The sequence below is a fragment of the Orbicella franksi genome, chromosome 9 (genome assembly GCF_964199315.1).
Source record: "Orbicella franksi chromosome 9, jaOrbFran1.1, whole genome shotgun sequence".
NCBI lineage: Eukaryota > Metazoa > Cnidaria > Anthozoa > Scleractinia > Merulinidae > Orbicella > Orbicella franksi.
The window spans coordinates 15,274,523-15,295,737 of NC_138153.1; the positions used below are offsets into that span (position 1 = coordinate 15,274,523).

A 21,215-nucleotide genomic window follows, 5' to 3' on the forward strand; every position below is an offset into this window, starting at 1 on the left:
TCATTCTAAACTATCCTTGTTCCTTTTGGTTGATTGTTTCCTCTTTGGTGTTAATGAAGGTTAGAAAATTATATATATACTTTTTAATTTTGCTTCCTTTGAATTAAAGAGAGCTCGGTTTACCATATTTGGGCTGGGTATGTTGAATAATTTTGTTTAATTTTTCAAGTTTCGTCAAAGTGAAAGTTGAATTTCAGTAGCTTGCAGCAAAGACAGAGAACCTGAGGTCATCACTGTTGCTTCAATAACGTATTTACCTCAGCACCACGTGTTGACGTTTCGGTTGCAGGATCATGGACTTTGTGGTGTAAAAGAAGACGTCTGTGTGATCATCGATTTTCTCGATCATATCCCATGATTCCAAATCTTCATCCCAGAGATGCCTAAAAAAGACGCCACCAGTTATTAGAGAGAGGAGGTAAAATGGTCTTCACTAACCAGAGCTCGACAGCGGTTTCCGCAGGATAAAATAGATAAGATTCAGAATTAAATGCTACCATCCTGTGGATGGTGACCCCGAAGGTAAGGGATGGGATTTAAGCGCTACAGGCTAGCTTAACCTCTTCCCCAGCGGTTTCCTCCACAATTTGCTTGTACTCATACAGTTACATGCATACAGATGAATGCAAAGAGGCCCCCCAAAGTGTGGTCCAACCATGCTACTCACAGTGATAAGTAGGCAACGAAAAAATGCTGCGTATATACGCACTAATTCTCCAACTGGTGCGAATTTCAAAGGAATCTTAACTGAACTTAACGAGATCACACACAGTCGAGAATGTGTGTGGTCTACGACAAAAAGAAACCATTACTCATGAGTTTCCCGACGTAAATCGGTTTTTACCTTTCATAGAGAATTCTCCGTATGACATCATCAGGACTAGCATTGACTTCGACAACACATCTCCACAATCTAAGCGGGTAACCATCTTTGACTTTCTTGTAGGAAATCTCTACCGAGCTGTCGTACCATGGTTGCGACACCCAACCCTTGAATTTGTCTTTCGCTTCCTGTAGAGAAAAGAAAGGAATATTAACTAAAATAAATTCTTCTTCCAAGAAGACAATCCCTTTGAACAGAGTTCTCTACTGGATACAAAAATTCCGGAAGGTGCCAGTGGAACACGTGGACAAACAGCCAATCAGCGACCGAATAACTGTAAGTAAGCCAATAGGAAATGACCTTGGACACACGCGGCGAGAGTTGGCGGGAAAATCTTTGAAAGATTGCCTTCGCGCAGAGCAGAGAGCATCGTATTTGTTTGCAACACAACTAAACATTACAACTAGTTTATTACCTTTAGCAGTCCAGCAATGCACGACTCGATGTAAGTCTGATAGCCACTTTCGGGACTGGATTTTGATTTTCCCAGCTGCTCCAAAGAAACTGGTTCGCCTTTCTCGATGTACGAAAACCGACTGTTCTTGACAGTATCTTCGGGAATCTGAAAGCACAAGATGGTTAAGACATCATAAATTGGTACCATTTTCACTTTTCAAGTCAGTATTTTGGAGGTTACTTTTAGCCTGCATCTTTCTCCGTATTCTATAATTTCGATTCTTCGAAACTTATGTTTATGGTTGTCCGAACTCTTGGATGCTGAAAGCTTACAGACTTCAGAAAAAAGGTTGTTTATTTAAGCTTAAGCTTATCTTCGGTTAGTGAAAGCAACTACAATACTGTAGAGCCTGAGAAAAACTCTCGGTAAAATGTAAAGTTTAGAGGAATTCGACTTACCGAGAAGAGCTTATCGACTTCGGTAATCATCTGAGCCAGACATTCGTGTGCAGCCTGAGACAACAAGAAATTCATGGAGACATCAGTCTAAACATCACTCTCTGTTACATTGCTTTGTTTTAAATACGCTTTAATACTTCATCAGGTTATAAATCTACTGGCCTCAACTTTCTTAACAAGTACGAGGTTCGAATGAGGTAACGCACAAGGACGTCTTTTATTATTAACGTTTTGGTCCTTCCGCCATTTATGCTGTCGTTAGAAACTTGCACTTTCCAAAGTTTGATGTTCAAGCAACGATGAGATGAGCTTTAAAAGTAACTTTAACTTGAAGTGCAAATTAAAGGAAGGATCAGGAAGGTACTGAGGTGATGGGGTGGAAATACGTACCAAGTTATCAGTGAGTTCTTTGGAAGCTTTGTTCATGGGCGTTCTCTTTTGCCGCTTAGGGGATGATGGGTCCTCTTTGGTGCCACACAAATGGAAAAGTGATGGAGCAAAGCATACTCCAAGATTCTTCTCATTCATCTAATAAAGAGAATTGGAGGTCACATTAGAGTGGTTGACATGGGATTTATCTACACACATGATGTGAGCTTATTATCATAACCATGACGATAAAGGTGGTCAGAAAAGATGCTTGTAATAATTTAAGTGATAATATCAGTGATGATGAAATAATGAGGAAGATGAAGAGCACTGTTTAATGATAAATCAAGTCAAGTGATACCACTAAGTGCAGATTGAGCAGACACTCAAAGTTGTCCCTTGCTACTATTCAACTGAGTGTCGTAAAACCAAAACCAAACCAGTTACCTATTAAACCAGCTCAAACTGTACCAAAACCAAAACGAAAGTAATTGCCTGATTACTGTCGACACTCAACTCAAAAACGCTTTATCTGGCAACCAAATTAAATGCTACAGTGTGATGGTGCAAAGCTCTGTTGTTTTCTTTTTCATCCTTGTATTTACCTGATTTCTTTCAGAATTGGCAGCCACTTCATTTAAGAACAACAGTAGTGTCTGTAGTGCTTCCCTGTTTGGATCAGGCATGAGAAGAATTGCTGCTTGCATTGCCTCCATTCTGGAATTGGAAGGAATACCTACAGGGAAAGACACTGACAACATAAAGACCTGGAACCAGTAAGAAGAACCCTTGGGTCCTCTGACAAAAGCCTTTAATCACCATGATAACCTCCTGTAGGTACGCATGATCAACTGGTATGTTCTGTAAAAATAAGTGTATTCTGCTCTACCTACATCTTTCACCTCATCAATGCAATGTAAGACCAAACAAGTCAATCACTCATGGACATATTCTCCCAACTTATGCTATAACTGATTATTGGAGACCAGTGTAGAGAATCCATATGCTGACAGCAGGGTAGATTCATTAGTTTTAGAGAAGGTGTAACATGAGAGAAAAGTGTCTGTGAGCTTTGACTATAAAGGGAGTAGTTTGAGGTGCTTCATTAAATGGTTATTCTCTTTCTGATGAAAACCATTTTGGTATTAGGGTTAAAAAAGATTAATGAAGATTTGTAACCTACGTAGTAAAACTCACATAAACCACAAATGGTTTCCACTTACTTGAGAAGATAGTTATGAATGTTTCTGCTAGTTTTGATGTCAAGATGGGTTCTGGAAGTTCTCTGAAGTATTGCTTGAGCATGTCAGCCATGTCATAGGGTGACAGGCCTTCAAAGTCAGTGTTATCTGCAGCACATAAAGAGCCAATCAGGATAAATAAGCTGACATTTATGCTGATAAAATCTTAATTACTCTTATAATTTGGATACATTCAAGCAACCAAGGGAATAAGTTAAAAATGCTTGATCTCAATATTACAGAACATGACTTGACTTGTTTCAACCAAGTAAGGCTGAAAATGTCTTCTATTGGGACACTGACCAAATCAACCAAAACTGGTTGAGGTTGAAAACCTTGTTCCCATTAGAACACAACCTGTAGAGGTTATTGTCAGGAAAGAATTGTTAAGAAAGACCGTTATACCTGGATCTCCTTCGATCATCTCCTTCAGGTGATTTATTCTCTGTTTACCACCTGACTTTCTAAATATGCCAACAGCATCCACAGCTGTAGATTAAAGGATTACACCACACATTAGGCTTCAACATTATAAAGTATTACAGGGCTGTCATTAAGGGCCGAAACCCATAACACCTGTTATGGCTGAGTATGCTTGATGGGCCCTTGATGTTATGGTGACATAACGTTAGACTGATACAATGCACCCACCAAGTAACAAGTTTGTTACGAGTGTGAAGATCAAGGCAACGGGTGACTCAAAACTTAATAACTGCACTGCCTATAGAATTACATACTTGGCCAATTTGGCTTTCATTCACCCACCATGTCAGGTAATTTAGTTATCTGATTATAACCTTCATGTATCCAATGCCGAGACAATATGATGACATACTTATTCATAATAACATGTAATTGTTGTACAGTCAGCAAACAAACCCTGAAATGATATGTAGCTGAAAGAAATATGTGCTGGTTTGGCCAATTTATATCAGTAAAAACTGAAATATAAGCTTCAGCAATGACAATGTTTATTTTACCTGATCTTTGAAGGTAATTGATTGCAAAGAGTATTGACTGTGGAAGAGGTTGACCTGTACGCTGTAGGACAACTGAAAGGGGAACTCCAAACACATTCCTGTCTGAAAAGTAAAATCAGAGAGGACTTTTCTTTACACGTTCAATGCACAACTACTCTCGACAAAAGGTTTCTGAGCAACAAATCAACCTCAAAATATTTATTTACTTGTAACTTGTCTGTGAGCAATAATTTAAGTTTATGCCAATGCACTAATGTGACAATTACCTCTATAATCTGGGGACTTGAGTTTCTTTAAGAAATGGGGAAAGGACCTGTTAAAATAAAGAAAACCATAACATTAATAGATTTATTTATCTGAACTGTACTTACACAAGAGCAGACCATTTCTTAGCTCAACCTAGCTTCAAAGTTTAAGAAAATAATTTTGATGCCATTTTGAAAAAAAGATTGAACAGGTATATATTATGTATCCCAAGATGCAAAGTGTGAAAACAGATTTCAGTACCAAAGGATTTATAGCAAAAATACCTACTAGAGAAATATATACTGGGTGGAGAAGTGTATTATCTGGCAGTATGATAATACTGTCATTCATAAACACTGATAAGAAAAACGTTTTTAATGCTTGCTACAATAACAAATTTGAGGTTTATTTATGGAAAAGATTATTAGACAGTAGTTGTCGAAGACCTAGCTGCTTTATGCTACAGAAACTGGAGATAAGCCCCAGCCTGATGGGCCACTTGGCTCCTATGCAGACTTATTGTTGCCTCATGAGGCATTTGATGTTAGACAAATGGTGTTGGTGACATGGTAAGTCAGATCAGCCATCTTACCAGTTCCACATGCCTCTGTGTGAATGAGTGTGTCGTTCCATTAGTGCTGTGAGCTTCAAAAGTGAATACTTTCTGAGAACAGCCAGCTGTCCTGCTGTCAGGTCACAGATTTTTGGAGACCTGCATGATAATAAAAGGAGAGTAAATTTGATCAGTTAAGGTCACTTCTTGCTCTCTCTCATACAAAATAAGGTTTTATTACAAATAACAGGTAAAGTTTCTGAATCTGCCTCAAGATCCTGTTGGCTTTCATCCAACTGTAATAACATTATTCATGCTTTTATTTGTTTATAAAACATGAAATTTTAATCTTCCTAAACTGAAATCTCAGTGTTGCTAACTACCACCAAGGCCTCAGTGAAAAAAAAATGCTACACTTACATAACACGTATGTCAGGTTTAGAAGTTTTCTCAAAGCTGTGCCACCGTACTTTAGGCCTTGTTACTGTTGACGATGGTGCCATATCGTTGTTGCATTGTCTCTCTGAATTTCTGATTGACCGCAGCATTGATAAATCTCCTGGTAAATCATCAATTTCATCATCGCGTTCTAAGTCAGATAGCTCCTCATTTGAAGATGCACTATAACTTTCTAGTCCCAAATCACTGCTAGTAAGATTTCGTTTTTGAGTTCTATTTGAGTGTTTTAGTTCATCGTTCTTGTTGAGGTCTTTGCCAACATTCGATATTGAAGGTGTACTGACACTCAGTGCTGGAGATAAATTATCATATACACTTGCTCTCCCTTGTGCTATGCATAGATCCAAGTGTGAAAAAGGTGACAATTGGTCTGGTACAAGTCTGTCTTTCTTATGGAAAGATCTTTGCCTTGTGTTTGTTACACTGTTCAATGACGAATTTATTCCATTATGTGAACTGCTTAACCCTGGAGTCTTTCCTTTTGAAAGTGAAGGTGAACCATTCCTTCGACTTGACCATCGCCGATTCTTGTTTTGAAGCTTCCAGCGTGAACTTAGTGCAATCAGGTCTTCCTCATCTGAGTCATAACCATCACTCTGTTCAAACAATAATATGAGAAAATCTGTGATTCCTGTGCTACTTTTTGTCAACTGGGAATGTAAGTTGAATATGCCCTGACAGTATTGATGAGTACAAGTTATCAACTGGCCTATTACAGTACTTTGAAAATGTTGTGTAGTTAAATTCAGATCAAGGAAAGATAGATACAAAATAATTATTCTGCAAAAAACGTTATATCAAGTTTTCAAGGATGAATAAGACAAAAAGTGGCTGTTATTTAATACCTTAATATGCAGGTTCATTTTTGCACATCGATTGAGTGTTTGAAGACGCCTACAAAAGAGATGGAAGATATCAATAGACTGAAACAAGAGCACATGATCTCGTCGTGCGTTCCTTTGAGGAAACCATAAACACTGTACAGTTTTAAAACTAGTCACCAACCTGTACAAGGATTGGATGGAATCTTGATCAAGGAAGTGATGCTCCTTAATGACAGATGCTGTGTCAATTGGGAACTTTCCATCTGAAAAAGAAATGTACGATCAATTTTGATTCTTGTAAACTATTGGGTTGTTCCAGAAAATATCCACACTACTCCCACGGAAGTTTTGATTTCAACTTCTTCTTTCCTCTGTCAATTCCATTTCTGCTTCATACTTTGCTTTAAAAATGTTTGCTTTTGAGAGACCCCTCCCTTGTGGAATTTCCAACAACCATCCTTGGGTGGGGATGGAGATTTGCTGGAACCACACATTTTAATGCTAGTTTCAACATTACTGGTTCAACTTCTGCAGCAACTGTTATTTTGACTGGACTATTTAACAACATTCTGAATGGTTCGCAAAATTATGGAATGGTTTTTGTATAGTGGTAACTATCATGGCACTTTGGTCACTCATTCACTCATGGTCCATCAGGCCAGAGCTTCTCCCTGTTTCTGTAGAATGAAGTGACTAGAAGTATTTCTACTCCCCTCAAGATGGGATGCTACTTTATCCCAGGGTTACGCCTAGCATTAAGTTTGCCAGTACCCATTTATACACCTGGGTGGAGAGAGGCACTGTGAGAGTAAAGTGTCTTGCCCAAGAACACAACACAATGTCCCCGGCCAGGGCTTGAACCTGGACTGCTCGATCCAGAGACTAGCGCACTAACTGTGAGGCCAATGCGTCTCCCACTGTTTACACTTGTGTTGTATTTCAACAGGTGCATCACACAGGATAGCCATCTGCTGGTCTAGGGCAACAGGTGATTGAAAGAGACTGGGTTGTCTAAAGGAAACATGGTGCAGATCCCTGGACACTGCAAGACACTAGAATTGGACATGGTCATGAAACAGGCTGCTGCCCAACAGTAAAAGCACTGTCCTGAGAAAGTGGGTGAGTTATACAGAAGGTGATCAATTTAGGTTTTACCTTCAAGGCTTGCTAATTAAGAGACAAGGAACCAGACTGCTTTAAACTCTTGCATGATGACACGTTCAGTAGGGGATGAGAAATGTTTCTGGTGCATACAAAATTTCCAAAAGTTGCAGAATTTTAACTGCTACAGAAACAGGTAAACTAATCATGGCATCGGCTATATGGTATTACCTTCGTAGGCCTGTGCATACTGTGGAAATCCCGCAGCTTTAAGCCAGTAGCAGGCCTCGAGGGCTTCTAACTCTGCGTATCAGAAGAATAGAATATTAATTAGTGATAAACCTATAGACCATGTTGTAATCAAGCCAGCTGACCATGGGTGACAAATATCAGAAACAGAACACTAATTTAGTGTTAACAAAATTTTACCCAGTTAACAAAGTTTTACACAGACTGCTAGTAAACAAAGGTAAAAAGTGTTTATATTATCAGCAATTATATCAAACGTTGGTTTTGTGTACAACCAGAGGACAAGTTGAGTTTACAACAAGCATCCTTCAAAATCTACATGAGGTATAACGTTAATTATTAAACAAATTGCAAAAACCAATCAACATTTTATCTCCTACAATGAAACAGGACGTCGAAATAAAATTAAGCATGTGTTGCAATGAAAAACCCGTGCTGATGACAAAATTATTTTAAATAGTTGACAAGCTATTCTAACAACAAAATGTACAAACATGATTGCCTGGATGGAAATCGCACCAGGCAGCTTCCGGTGTTCGTCTTTCATAATAACATGTTTAGGGGTTGCGTAAAAAATCACATGAAACATAAATGTTGCAAAGGTTATTATCTCTGTTTTGGTGTTTACTTCTTTGCTGTTTCGTATGAGTGTTTTATAAATTATACACACGAAAGCACAGGCAACATTCAGAAGAGTATGCCGAATCAAATTTGTTATGTTTTCATGGTGATCTGACACTTGACTGTCAATGTTTGCTGGCGCGTCTGGTACGATGCTGAGAAAATTTATTGCCCTCTGAATTCTGGTTATCAACACTTTACACAAGAAAAAACATCCGCTGTTTTCAAAAAATATCCCAGGAGGATTTTGACGACAGTCCCTGTTATAGAAAACGATTTAGCAAGCTAGTATTCGAACCGGACAAAACGAAACAATAAAGTAAAATGAACAAACTGGACAAGCTTGTGTCAACAATGATTTCAGTTAGCCATGCCAGCTATAAAATTCTCGGCTAGAACGCGGTTTCCTCTTTCGCAGCAAGTTCTGTTTGCTGCGCTTAGAAATAGACGTCTGTATGTAGAATACAGAGCAGGACGTTTGACATGGCAAACACAGGCCAAATCTTGTCGTCGATTAATGAGGAAATATGAAAAGCAAAATATGTACATGGACATGTTGATCTTGAAACCTACTGTACATGTCCTCGAAAACAATTAATAGTTAAAGACACCGCGCGGAACAGTATCGCCACAGAGATCATCGGCACTTGAAGGACAATGGCGAAGACCGGTCTTTTTCACATGTGACTGACAGAAATGTTTGTTTGATTGTAGGTTAAGGAAAACAACGCGCCAAACAGTGGTGAGATTTTGCAGAGAGAAGTCGATGTAGGCCTGATTTTTGAACTTACTTGTAATTTCACGCATGGCTGGCGCGCGAAATGAACAACATTCTGTTCAAACAATCTCCGCCGTAAACCTGAAAGAAGGGGGCGAGAAACGCAAAAACAGCCCGGCCGATCTCGACTGTAAAAGTTCGATTAAATTTATCGAAATTTACTTAACGGAACAGTGGATTCCCTAAACAGATCCATCCCTCGTCACGTGAGAACTATCTTTCAGATTTTATTCAAATCAAGTATTTGTTTTGCTTGCACCGCCACAAAGTCTGAATGTATGAATGGCTGTGGTTTGTCGCTTGTAGTCCCTCTGTGTATTACTTCATCCGGTTCCGAATTGCTAAGCAAGCGGCTTTATAAATTGGGAGGGTTTTGTTTAGCTTTCCGCTGGAATGGACATGAAAAGCATTGCTCTACTCTTGTCGCGGGAGATATTGTATAACCTCAGATGAAAAATTGATGTCACACAATTTGCCAATGGAATGGAATGTTACTCATGCCTTGATTTTGATAAACTCCTCGATGACCGGCCACTAACTGAGTACATTAAAATCAATTGTGGGCAATCGTTCACCAATTTCGCAATAAAAAAATCTAATTTTTGGCATTCCATGTTGGACTGCCTCTTTGAGACAATTGCCACAAGAAAAGCAAAACATTTCATTTGTGATCCAGGTGAATGCATCGCAGAATTCCGGGCACAGTTCAACTGAAGTCACTCGGTTTCGCTTCCAGAGTGCTCCGATCACCCGGAAAACGAAAATTCGTAAAGCAAAATTCAAAGGCTAGCATAGGAAACACAATATAAATATCAAATGGAGTACGACAACGTTAATCGACAGAATAGAAAATGTAAGCAATGTGAGTTTGAATTCCTTCACATCTCGGGTCATTTTACTTTACTCAGTGGTACCTTTGATTGTGTCTTTCTTGTTCTTGCGAACCATGAATCGTCGCAGTATTTTACGCCTGTTCTCACCACCGCTGTTAACACCGTCAGACAACGCCATGGCCATCAGATAGATTAACCACCACGGCACAGATATTGAACGAAAGCGCAATATAATCGGGGGCACCGAACAGAACTGCTCATTTCTGCCTCGAGGAAATTTTACCTAACAGCTTGATATCAACCAAAATGACACATCCAAGGAGACTAGGCCCCAGGAAATTATCCGAACACCCGATTTGATTGACGTATTGTTTATGTCAACGCCTTGACAAATAACCACCTATTGTGAACAGAATGACACAATCGAACTAATCGCTAAGGGTGGGGAACCAAATTATACACTCTGATTCACTAGCTTTCACTGCTAGATAGCTCGCTTGAGTTCAGAATTCTATCAGAATTTTCGATTTCAAAGCATTGGCGACCAGAGAGGTTTTTTAATATGGCGTTTTAATATTGCCCAGTTGCGCAAAACATTTTCTGCGAATGACGTCATCCAAGGCGTGTGATATTTTATTTTTTCAGGCGCTGTTTCAGGCGTGTGTGCATGTGATTTCCTGTAAGTAGCACGGTTGAAGTTAAACCTGTGGGAGTCACAGTTGCCAAAGCTGTGGTTTTCAACGTGGCAGTTTCAGCAACGTTTTTGCCAGTTTTCGATGTGTCAGCGAATTTGGCTGGCCACTATCTTTAATATCCATATTTTGTTTGATACGCATTGTTTTCAACAGTATACAAGGGTCTGTTTTGAAATATCAATATGTGACTGGCCGCTGTAAGTCGCCGCCACTTTCCTTTCCTGTCCCAAGCAAGGGGTTCAAACATCTTTGAGAAAACCAGGAAAGCAGCGGTTCGAGGAAGGATATTCAAATTTAGAAAGGCAGAAAATTCGAAAACATGGAATAGGCCACTTCTGTTCCCGAAAACCCCGTAAATTTGACATCTCGCCTCACGTCCATAGGAATTAGGATACCTAGTTGTTAAAATGTTATTTACGTATTTTAAATTACAAGTAACATAGTTTTTCAGGTTCTCATGATCACTGAGATCACAAGTGAAAAGGTCAGACAAGGGCACAAACGTGAAAACATTGAAATTTTCCTTGGCGTTTTTCCGTCCTTCCTACGCTTTCTGATAACATGTGCGAACCTGGGCAGTGAAAGCTAAAAAAAGCAACTGTAGAAGTAAAATCAGGACAGTAGCGAAAGTAACTGAATAGATAAATACCATTGGCGAGCATGGATGCAAAATCTGCCACCACTCCCATTGTAGCGTCTAGGAAATCACACACTTCGTTGTCAAACATATTGCTCTCCTCTAAACTCGTTTCACACATGACTCCTCTGTGGTTGAAAAAGAATACTGAGGACTCGTATCACAGTACGCCTCTCTTATATACACGACTCCACGTGCGCGGGCATGTAGGTCAGTCACACGAGTGACGTCATTCTTCTAGTATCAGATGAAACCGGAACTAAGGAATCCTTCTGAGAATTTATCAAGCATACGCATGCTACAGCGAGAGAAAACTTCCTTTGCTCTAATCGTGAAAACATTCACGCTTTGCCAAAGTTCAAGTGGGTTTTTGCTGATATTCTTTTGTTTCTTCGACGTGTATTCAATCAGGGTGGCGTGTGTTGATTTTGTCGGACTAGAAAAGGAGTACAAAACCGGAAATAGGTTTGCCAAAGACTTTTAAAATAGTTGAATTTGTCTTTTCCTGTGAATAAATTTTATTGATTACCTATCATTGCGAACAACAGTGTTTTTGTGGTGGACGGAACTTTTCCCTTTTATCTAGGTGATCATCTGAAAGACTTTCGGTGACATTTTTAGGCGATTAATAAGTTTACTGACTGGACTGTAAGCTGTAACGCGATTACCAAAACTTGGATCTTTTAAAAGGAGGTTATTAATTCGAGAAGCTAGGAGTACTAAAAGCTTTTAACACAGGAAATTAAAAGTTAGGAAAGAGTATCTCAACAAAAATGCCACACCCAAGGAGAACTTAGCACAAAGGTAACACAAGGAAAAAGATTTTGAAGAAACGGAAAAGATGAATAAAGCAAAGTTAACTCTCGTCAGTGTGGACGCCCAATTTATCGCTGTTGTCATAATAGCCGAACGTCTAAAATCCCAGTTCCGCTTTTGCTAATTAAAATAAATAGCTCGAAGAAAAACGAAATCTTGATTTTACGACGGTCAACACATCCGCCGCAATGTAAGAACTGATTTTTACTGAGTCTTACTGAGCCATCGGAGAGTGAAGTGATAAAAGTGAAAATAGAGGCAAGGTCAAGACGACTAAACAAAATCTATATTTACATACCCGCCCGTGTATTTCTTGGCTCTCAGACTTAAAGAAGCAGAGAGCCTATTAACTAAAGATCTGGGTGAATGATAAGTCATAGCAAAAACAAATCTTTCTTGTTAGAGATCACAACAAGTACTGTTGCTTTTGGCAGTCCTGGAGTGGACTAACAAGTAACCCTGAACAATGAATTTGGGTTCACATCCAGACATAACAGATATTTCAAGTGTTACTTGCTTGCCTTAACGCTGAGTTTTACTTTGATATTCTCCGTTAGGATTCTTGGTGATATGCGCGTTTTACTCCTGTGTTATGATCTGATTCGAACTTCGAAACAAATAACGCAGGTTTATCCTCTACGAAACCCAATCAGAATCACTGACGTCATGATATAAGACTTGTTCTTTTCTGTTTCTAAAGATAACGTTCTTTGTTCCTCTCCGGCCCGTTAACTCCTTACCGTCGGTAACGAGACGGTTTTCAGATAAGAGATTTCCATGTTTGATTTAGAATTCTTCAGGCTAATTCTGTTGTAGTTTCCGTGGTAAGATGCTTTCGTGATGACCAATCTAAAAGGTGCAACGACTTGTTTTACACATGTTAACGCAGAGGAAATGTTGTTTTACCGCAAACAGAGGGAAAGTTGTTCTACCGCAAAGAATGTTGTTCTATTGCTTACAGAAAAAAAACACTGTTCATCTTCCTGTTAAAGTAAGCCGTGACCGGTTGATTGCTTGTGTTTCTCTCAGCTCTTAAACCCGTTTATTTTCACTGTCAACACTCAAAAATCCTGAAATAATACGATTCTCCCTGAAGATGATGAGTGTGTCCATTCAAAGAAAAACTACTAAGCAGTATTTACAGGAGTATTTTGTTGTTGGTGGTGTTTATGATGAGACCACGAGGCTCTTCTTTTATCGCCGGGAGTCCATGTATTTTACGAAAGAGAAAGGCGGGTCTGATCGTCTGTCGTCGATAACCTATTTTTACAGTACTTGACAACTTTCCCGACCCGGATTTTGCTAACCTGCGATCACGCGTTCTCTTTTTTAACAGCAAGTGTAGAGGTAGACGCAGCTTATGCCCTTTAGAAATAACGTTAGCGAGTGATTCGTTCATGGGGCACCATTTCTGTGGCAGTACTTTTCAAAGTAAGATGTATTTTTTTCGTTCCTCACTTTTAATCTTGTGCACTTCTTTGCTGTAACCTCCTCCGCACATTCTCTTTGAGTTCGTCACACAATCTTTCTACACCCAATCCAAAGAAATTGAAAGAGTCAAAACATTGATGTGGCACGTGTTTGCACAATTCACACTGATATGCAGAGTGGAGTTGACCAGTATTAAAGCACTGCCTGAAATGAGTTACACTCTTTTTGTACGAATATTGTTTATTTGGCCCAGGCTAAATATTCTTATTTTTTGCCGATTTTAGGCTGAAAGGTCCTTCTGAATATTCTTAGATTATAGCTTATGACATTTCTGTTTTGGAAGGTATGGGTATCAATTAGAAGTGTTTGGTGTCTAGATGGCCGGAGTTGAAGTAATTTTGGAGCCAGACTTCAGACAATAAGCCTGATGTGACACACATAACTTCTTCAGAAATGTTGTTAGCATTGAACATACGGCTAATGCTGTTTTTGTTGTTTTTATGGCTAGTTTTGCCGTTTACAGAGCAAATTTAATTCGTTTAGTCAAAAACAGATAATTGTACTGAATTTTAAAATTTTCAACACACAAAACTGTATACTTTTCAACATCTCAGCCTCGGGTTTAATCTCAAAATTTCGCAAATTTCAGCCTTGATATGCTTATAAAATGTATTCTTAAAAAAAGAGAGTGTGCACAGAGTAGGATTAACCAGTATTAAAGCAGTGCCTGAAATGAATTAATTTGTCGGAGCAACGAAGCGGCTGATGTCCGTGTAACTGTCTTTTTTACAGTCTTTGTCTGCACACCTTCCTTGTTTACACAGGAACTAATGACTTATGATAAAATCAGCCCTAAGAAGCTTAAAAACCTGGTATATCAGTTGCACGAAATTGACAACAGAAATAGTAGAAGAAACCTGCCAAGACAAACAGCGCGTTAACAGCATGGTATTAATAGAAACGCGTACTGTGGAGGGGTCTTTAAACTTCCTCCTTCTTAACTCCCGCATAGTACAAAAACACCTTTTAATATGTGTTTCACAACGTTCAAATACCACGAGTTTTTCTTCGTTGGTGTCATCAAGAACTGTGTGCACGTCTTGACCAGGAAGCACGTATGTTGCAACCACTTCCGGGTAAAAAATTGCACCATCAGCGATTTAGCGGCTGTGAAACGAGACGAAACTTGTGCCTGTACTTGGACGTGTTTTCTAACACCTGCTTTACGGTAGAAAATATTTATGTGCGCAGAAGAAGCTCCAATTCAAAACTGTATTTTTAACTATGGAACTTTTTCAAACACGTATACGGATCACTTTTACCATTCCAGAATACAACGAAAACGGATTTTCGGGCTTGCATTCGGGCAAGCTCTATTAACTAAGATGTACAAACATCGCAAGCCAAAACAGTTTCACAAGAAACGTAACTTGTTTCTTGGGCAAGTGAAGGACATAGTCCACGAGCCAAACTGCAAAATCCAACAGCTCCAGGCAATCGGTTTTTAGGTCTGTGCGGAATGAGGTCCCGATGAGCAACCCTTTATTACGTCCTCGTGTACTGTTTAGTTTTTTCTGTATCTTTTGTTGTTAAATTTTTTAACAGAGGCTCCACTTGGAGCTGGGTGTGGTATTAAAAATGTTATCATTCGCTATGACAATTTCGCTGAAGTTGTTTCTCGTTAGACTCTAGGTCATGGTTGTAAATGCCCAATTGGTCTGCCTCCCGCCAGTTGGAATTTTCTGAGCCTAGTAGTATCTTTAGTTGATATATTTCTTTCTTTCAGTTTAAGTGGCATGCCTGTGAACTAGCTAGGTGTAGCTAAGCGCATTGATCACTATAAACAACAACGTTTGAACACGTTTTTTAATTTGAACATGAAACCCTACTTGTAACTCTCTTCGACTTCTAGTTATGTTTCTTCTCCTCTTGTAATGACTGAATAACATGTTCTCCACCCTGAGTCTGCTAAAGAGTGCTCTTATGAGTTTTTAGTTATTTTTATATTTTGTTCTTGACTGCCCTACCATCTTTTCAGCCAAAGCATCGAGAGCATTACAGCCCGATACCTAAATCCTGTAGACTATCAAAATGCAGTAGACTGGACTTCAGTTGAGGCCAAAGATTACCGGTCAAACTTCCCGCGTTAATGAGTAAAACATAATGGAACCGAGATAAACTCAGCGTGAGACTTTGACACAGTTACAGCAAAGCAGACAACGCCAATGTGAATTAAAGGAAGTTGGCTAAAGTGGAATTCGTTTTAGAGGTGTGAAGAAGTCCAATTAAGCGAACAAGATTTATCAGAAAACAACTTACCTCAAGCTGAGGGAAGTGAAGGTTAATTAAAGGGACCATGTGAAGCTATTTTAGGCGACTTAGTCATGTTTCGCGTAAGCACTAAAACGAAAACAAGGAAAGCTGGATTTGAACAGATTGCAAAATTGTGACGTGGTTTGTGGCCGTCTGGCCAACAGAAAGTCTCAAAAAGTCACGTTCACTCAGCTTGCCGGAAAAGAAAACAGGAACTTCCTTTGTTTGCTATGTAGCTGAGAGTTCTCAAATGATCAAATGGGAAGATCGTCATAAGAAATAAAGTAGTCAAGAAATGGAAATGAATGCTATGACCTTGCTCCCTTAAAATTGCGGACAGGAGACGTTCATTTAATCCATTTCAAATAACACTAATCTCAGTAAATCTCCTAGCTGTTGAAAACTTTGACACAAATGAATTCAATATGCCATACTACCGTGTCACGCTCACGGCAAAATTCCTGCGAAGAAAAATAATAATCGCTGCTTGTAGCATGGGTTCAAAACTCTGGAGTAACGTTTTTCGGAGGAGACACAATTTTGCATCGTGATAAGAATCGTTATTAGTCAAAGGTTTGTAGAATCAGGATTTATTTGAGTCAGTTAATCTTGCATCAGCAGCTTTCTCGCAATTTAAGCGAACAAGGGGCTAGACCGACATATGAAATGTTGAAGCAATTTTGAAATTTACTCGTCGAACTAACATTTTCATCTCAGAACATGTTTTACGAACGTGAAAACCACGTTAGTCAGTTATAAAATGTACTAGACAGCTAAAAAGTAGAATTCCGTGTTCGCAATCCATTTCAATGAAGTTATAGCAGCCTTCGGTCTTAACTATACGTTGTTCATTAACTTGCTATTAATATTTCCCTGGTATTTTTAAACCTTATATAACTGTAATGATTTTTTTTTTTTTGCTTTGATATGGTGCTCATCAAATTAACAATTGCTAAACTTATCTTCGAGAAGAACATTTTAGCTTCTCTTAACGGCTTTTGCATTGAAACTCTTTCTTTATAGACTTTGTAAAATTCGTTTTTTTCTGTCGTGCAAAGCAGTTTACATCTGAGCAGAACTATAAACAGATCTAATTGCATCTGTCATCTTTCAACGCTGACCTCTTTCGTTATCTATTTTTACTTATCTCCACTAGCGCTAAAACTAATGTACTTCTTTTCTCCCCAGAGAAAAGAAATGTAAAGACAACTCAAAGAGAGTAGCCCTCTTGGAAAAAAATCACCGTAAACGAAGGTTTTATTTTACTGCATGATTTCGTCGCAGTCGAGAGCGGGGCTTAAAAAAAAACCCGAGGATGCATGGTGTTAATTAGCAGTTGATTTTAATTACACCTAGTTGAGTGCTTGGCTGAACGGTCTGCTCCGAGCTTAATATATGCCTTGAAGTGATTCTTAAGGCTGGTATGTTAGCAATGAAGTCCATATACGAACGAGATAGGGAAAATAACTAAAATATGGAATAGATTATGTGTAACTCCAAGATAAACACTTTGTTTGTGCTTTTTGCTGTCAAGTACTGAGGGGTTTGTTTTATGCCCATGCAGCGAAGCACGCCGGTGGATCACGCCTCCCGTGTAGAAATATTTGATTTCATTTCGTGGCTCTTCTAACAACAGGAAGAATAGACTCAGTTAATACTCGGCTGACGACTTCTCCGAAGGGAAAGACTGTGATCCTATGTAACGTAAGAAAATGAACGAAAACAAAAATGCAACTTAAGAAGAGCTTAATGGTAAAAAAGCATGTTAAGAAAAGGAAATATGTTAAGAAAATTCCATGTCTATGTTATGACAAGCGATTATCCTTCTATCTGCTTTAATTACAAATTTCTCGAAACGACTAAAAAAAAGAGCCATTCAGGCGTACAAAGACTAATATCAAATCGTTATAGCATGGGTGCGTGATAAAAACCATATTGCTTGCGAAGGCTTTACTAAAACTTATAAACTACATTGGATAAAGTCGCACATTGATTTGCGCTGCGTGTAAGAAAATAATGCACCAAAGTCCAAATACAGTGTACCTTGTGTAAATAGAGCACTGTCTACTTCTGCCTTCTAAAAATGTTAGTAACTCTTAGTTGTCTCATACCTGCATTTCCATAAAAGCATCCCAGTATAAGTGGCTTTAGAAACTGGCAGTTGCGTCTCGTCATTTTCCACACTAAAATCTCGCTTCGGAGTTTGAATCAACTGGGTTTTACACTAGTACTATCTCTGAGGAAATTTACGACAAAATGGCCGAGGTCTGTTGACAATGATGTTTCACCTAAAGGTCTAAGGTGGTATTTTATCTGTCAATAAGTGGGGATTCCAAATGTTTGAGCACGCGATTGGGAACATAATAGGAGCGATGTGATTGGCTAGCGAGTGAGCCAACAGAGCCACAGATAAGATAAGGCGCGACTGCCTCAGTACTAATCCGTAGTGACGGTAAACAGCTAAAGTATTATCGAGCCAGAGTCGGGTATTTATCGCGAAATGGAAGGAAGGACCGTTTATCTACAGCGGAGTAACCTTTTTATCGGTCAAGTCACTGTTTCCTTTGATAAAACAATAAGACAGGTTTAAACAAGGAATTTCTATGACGTTTCGAGGACGAGTACATATTGCATAATATAGTAACCTAAATATTTTCTTTTTTAAAAATCCCAGTTGAATTTGTCCACTGATTTGACGAACCTTTGGTCTGCAAAGGTCTAAACAGTTACTTTAAAACTGTTCATATGGGTAATTATCACCAACACAGGTGGTTTCCACGGTTCACATCGTAAAGTAAACACCAAGCTAGAGAAGATTGTTTTTAAGTGAAAACATACGGAGCATATTTTGGGTACATTTGGCGATGCACCAAATTAGTATTGTTTACATAAGAATAAGAAGCACAAAGAAACGAGCCTTGAACCTTACCCTTGCAAACTTAGCCTAACCTTTCAAACAAGTATGCGAAAGAAAGTCAACTCAGAATTTGTTACACTTGAGGGTAAAATGTGCCTGATAGCCTCGTAAAATAGAATTGTGACTTGAGTCGTATCAGCGTTATTGTTCTCCTTCGATTCTTCGGTTTGGCTGCTGTAATAAGTCACATTTTTTCATGGTGGTCTAGTTATTCCGGCTGACAAAGCTTAGTTAAAACTGGCAAAACCCTGAATGGTACTAACATTCGCACACATCAGGTTTGTGATATTTGTAAAGGTTTTCTCTGGGTGCCTTTAAGCCAAGAGAGTATCATTCTTCGCAAAGTTGCCAATAAAGCCAAAAGTGAATACTTTAAGACTATTAGGATTTGCAGCAATCTCAAAAGCGTCATTTTCGCCATGTTCAAGTGATGGTATCAATGCCGTACACCGCGAAGTCTGGGTTATATTATAGAATTGAGATAGGGCATGCCTTAGAGCTCAGACCGACAGAGTGAGTCACTCAGTTCAAAATTTGAATTTAATTATACAGAACGTTACGATGAAACACGAAACCTTTAAGTGGATTTCATCTTTATGTATGAATGGTTTACAATTTACACAACTTCGGCCCTGCACATTCGGAACTTGGGTTTCACGATACACAAAGGAACAAGCCACAGGAATGTAATATTGGTGTATTCATTTTCCGTCTAATCATGTCCACATTCCTGGCCCGAAAATGGGGTGACGAAACAAACAAACAAAAACTAAATGTGGCAAGAGGTGAAATCTATTTTCCAATAGAGAGCTGAAAGTTTTATCGCTATGAGGGTCACGTACGCGGGTCTTCAATTAGATTACGCACCAGGCACACCGTGTTCGGGTCAATTCGCTGCATTGAAATGTTCACCTCTAAAAATGCCATTAAGACCAAATGACAACACGCCGTTCAGTTATTTAACCGCACGAAATCAATTATGGGTTAAAATAGAACTTTAATGGCCTTTTTGATTTTGCAGTTGCTTCCGTCCACCTTAATTGTCGCAATTTTACCGTACATCGAACAGTCTCGCACAAGTTCTTTTCGAATTTTCCTTGGCGAAAACGGTAGCCTATTAGTTCCTGAGCTGTTGCATCGATGAACTCCAGTCTACCATCAAAACTATTTTAACAATGACTATAACTCAGATATATATCTTAATTTTCATTCTTGCAGTAGTTCCCGGCGGGGGTACTCCCTTATATGGGCTATATAGGTATGTGAGGCCCTAAAGGATAGGGTTTTTCAGCCGTTTTAGTCATAAATAGGGTATCGATTTTGGCCATTTTGGTTATAAATAGGGTATGGCTTTAGCACTCTAGTCTTTAATTGGGTATATTTCTTAGAAGAAGCTACTTTTTCATCGTTATCAATAAGAACGTCAACAAAAGTCCTTCATAACTTCAGTTTAAGGCAACTGCGCCAGCCGCAACGGTCATAAATAGGGTATCGAATGTTTGGCCAGGTCATAAATAGGGTAGGAAAAATCGCAGATTTTGGTCATAAATAGAGTAAGGGTTTTGGGAAGTGGGCCGCACACCCCCACCCAACTTTTCTGGGAGTACCCCCCCTCCCTCCGGGCACTAGTTTTAAAAAGTTTTAGGCGAACTTAGATTTCAAGGTGTGATTTAATTAATGGTAGATATCATTCTAAGTGCATCAAGCTCTAAACTATGATTCAGAAGGTTCGCACAATATTCATTTGTAGACGTTGTTCGTGTGGATGTTTACTATATCATAAATCTAAAATTAATAGCCTGAGAACGTTGCTAAGATCAGGAAGTCATGTAGGGTTCTCATTAGGTAACTTTGGAGAATATCATTAATTAACCGCACAATTTTACATTGAAGGATAGCGTTATATTCTCGCATTCTAAATAATGTCAAATTACTTTCCTTCGAGTTGTGCTTCAGTACTGGATCTTACGATTTAGACTAGGGGAATGAATGATCAGTCTGGAAATTGAGTTACAAAGGAGAAAAATGTCTGGAATTTTTGCAATATTTTGTTATAACTGCCGTATCACGCAAGGTGTAAATCTGTAAATTCGATAAAATAAGCGTAACCTAACAGTTAACGGGTAGATTGAATTCAAAAAGAGGAATTTTCTGAGGTGTTGCCATCTTTACCTTTTTCAGATCACACTTACAGACTCACAAAAATGCACCGTTTCAATTTCGAGCCGGTACTCGTACAGAAATCGATATCAAAACATGATTGAAGTACCCGGGAGCAGAACAGGAAATGGCATTAACGTAGGATCGTAAATCAAGAACGTGGATCACGTAGACACAACAACTTGAACTCTTTAAAAGTTTTAGGACAAGGTTTAAAACATTTGCGTGCAAGAGCGAGCTATGACGAGATCCGC

The 21,215-nt window shown here is 38.9% G+C and overlaps 1 protein-coding gene across 10 annotated transcripts in view; it reads right to left on the reverse strand.

Annotated features, from left to right (window-relative positions):
* Positions 1-21,215, reverse strand: part of LOC145497515 (stAR-related lipid transfer protein 13-like) — a 40,917-nt gene that overhangs the window by 2,443 nt on the left and 17,259 nt on the right. For 7 of the 10 annotated variants that reach the window (XM_081477322.1, XM_081477321.1, XM_081477320.1 and 4 more), the window contains 15 exons: positions 7,743-7,814; positions 6,592-6,673; positions 6,432-6,480; positions 5,548-6,182; positions 5,167-5,286; positions 4,595-4,641; positions 4,329-4,430; positions 3,754-3,837; positions 3,331-3,456; positions 2,713-2,843; positions 2,129-2,266; positions 1,739-1,792; positions 1,299-1,445; positions 845-1,011; positions 258-383 (listed from right to left, as the gene is read on the reverse strand). In XM_081477322.1, the coding sequence (XP_081333448.1) occupies positions 258-383; positions 845-1,011; positions 1,299-1,445; positions 1,739-1,792; positions 2,129-2,266; positions 2,713-2,843; positions 3,331-3,456; positions 3,754-3,837; positions 4,329-4,430; positions 4,595-4,641; positions 5,167-5,286; positions 5,548-6,182; positions 6,432-6,480; positions 6,592-6,673; positions 7,743-7,814 (2,080 nt within the window). Of the gene's footprint in view, positions 1-257; positions 384-844; positions 1,012-1,298; positions 1,446-1,738; positions 1,793-2,128; positions 2,267-2,712; positions 2,844-3,330; positions 3,457-3,753; positions 3,838-4,328; positions 4,431-4,594; positions 4,642-5,166; positions 5,287-5,547; positions 6,183-6,431; positions 6,481-6,591; positions 6,674-7,742; positions 7,815-10,073; positions 21,203-21,215 lie in introns of those variants that run through there. The other 3 variants (XM_081477327.1, XM_081477329.1, XM_081477328.1) reach the window with 3 other exon arrangements.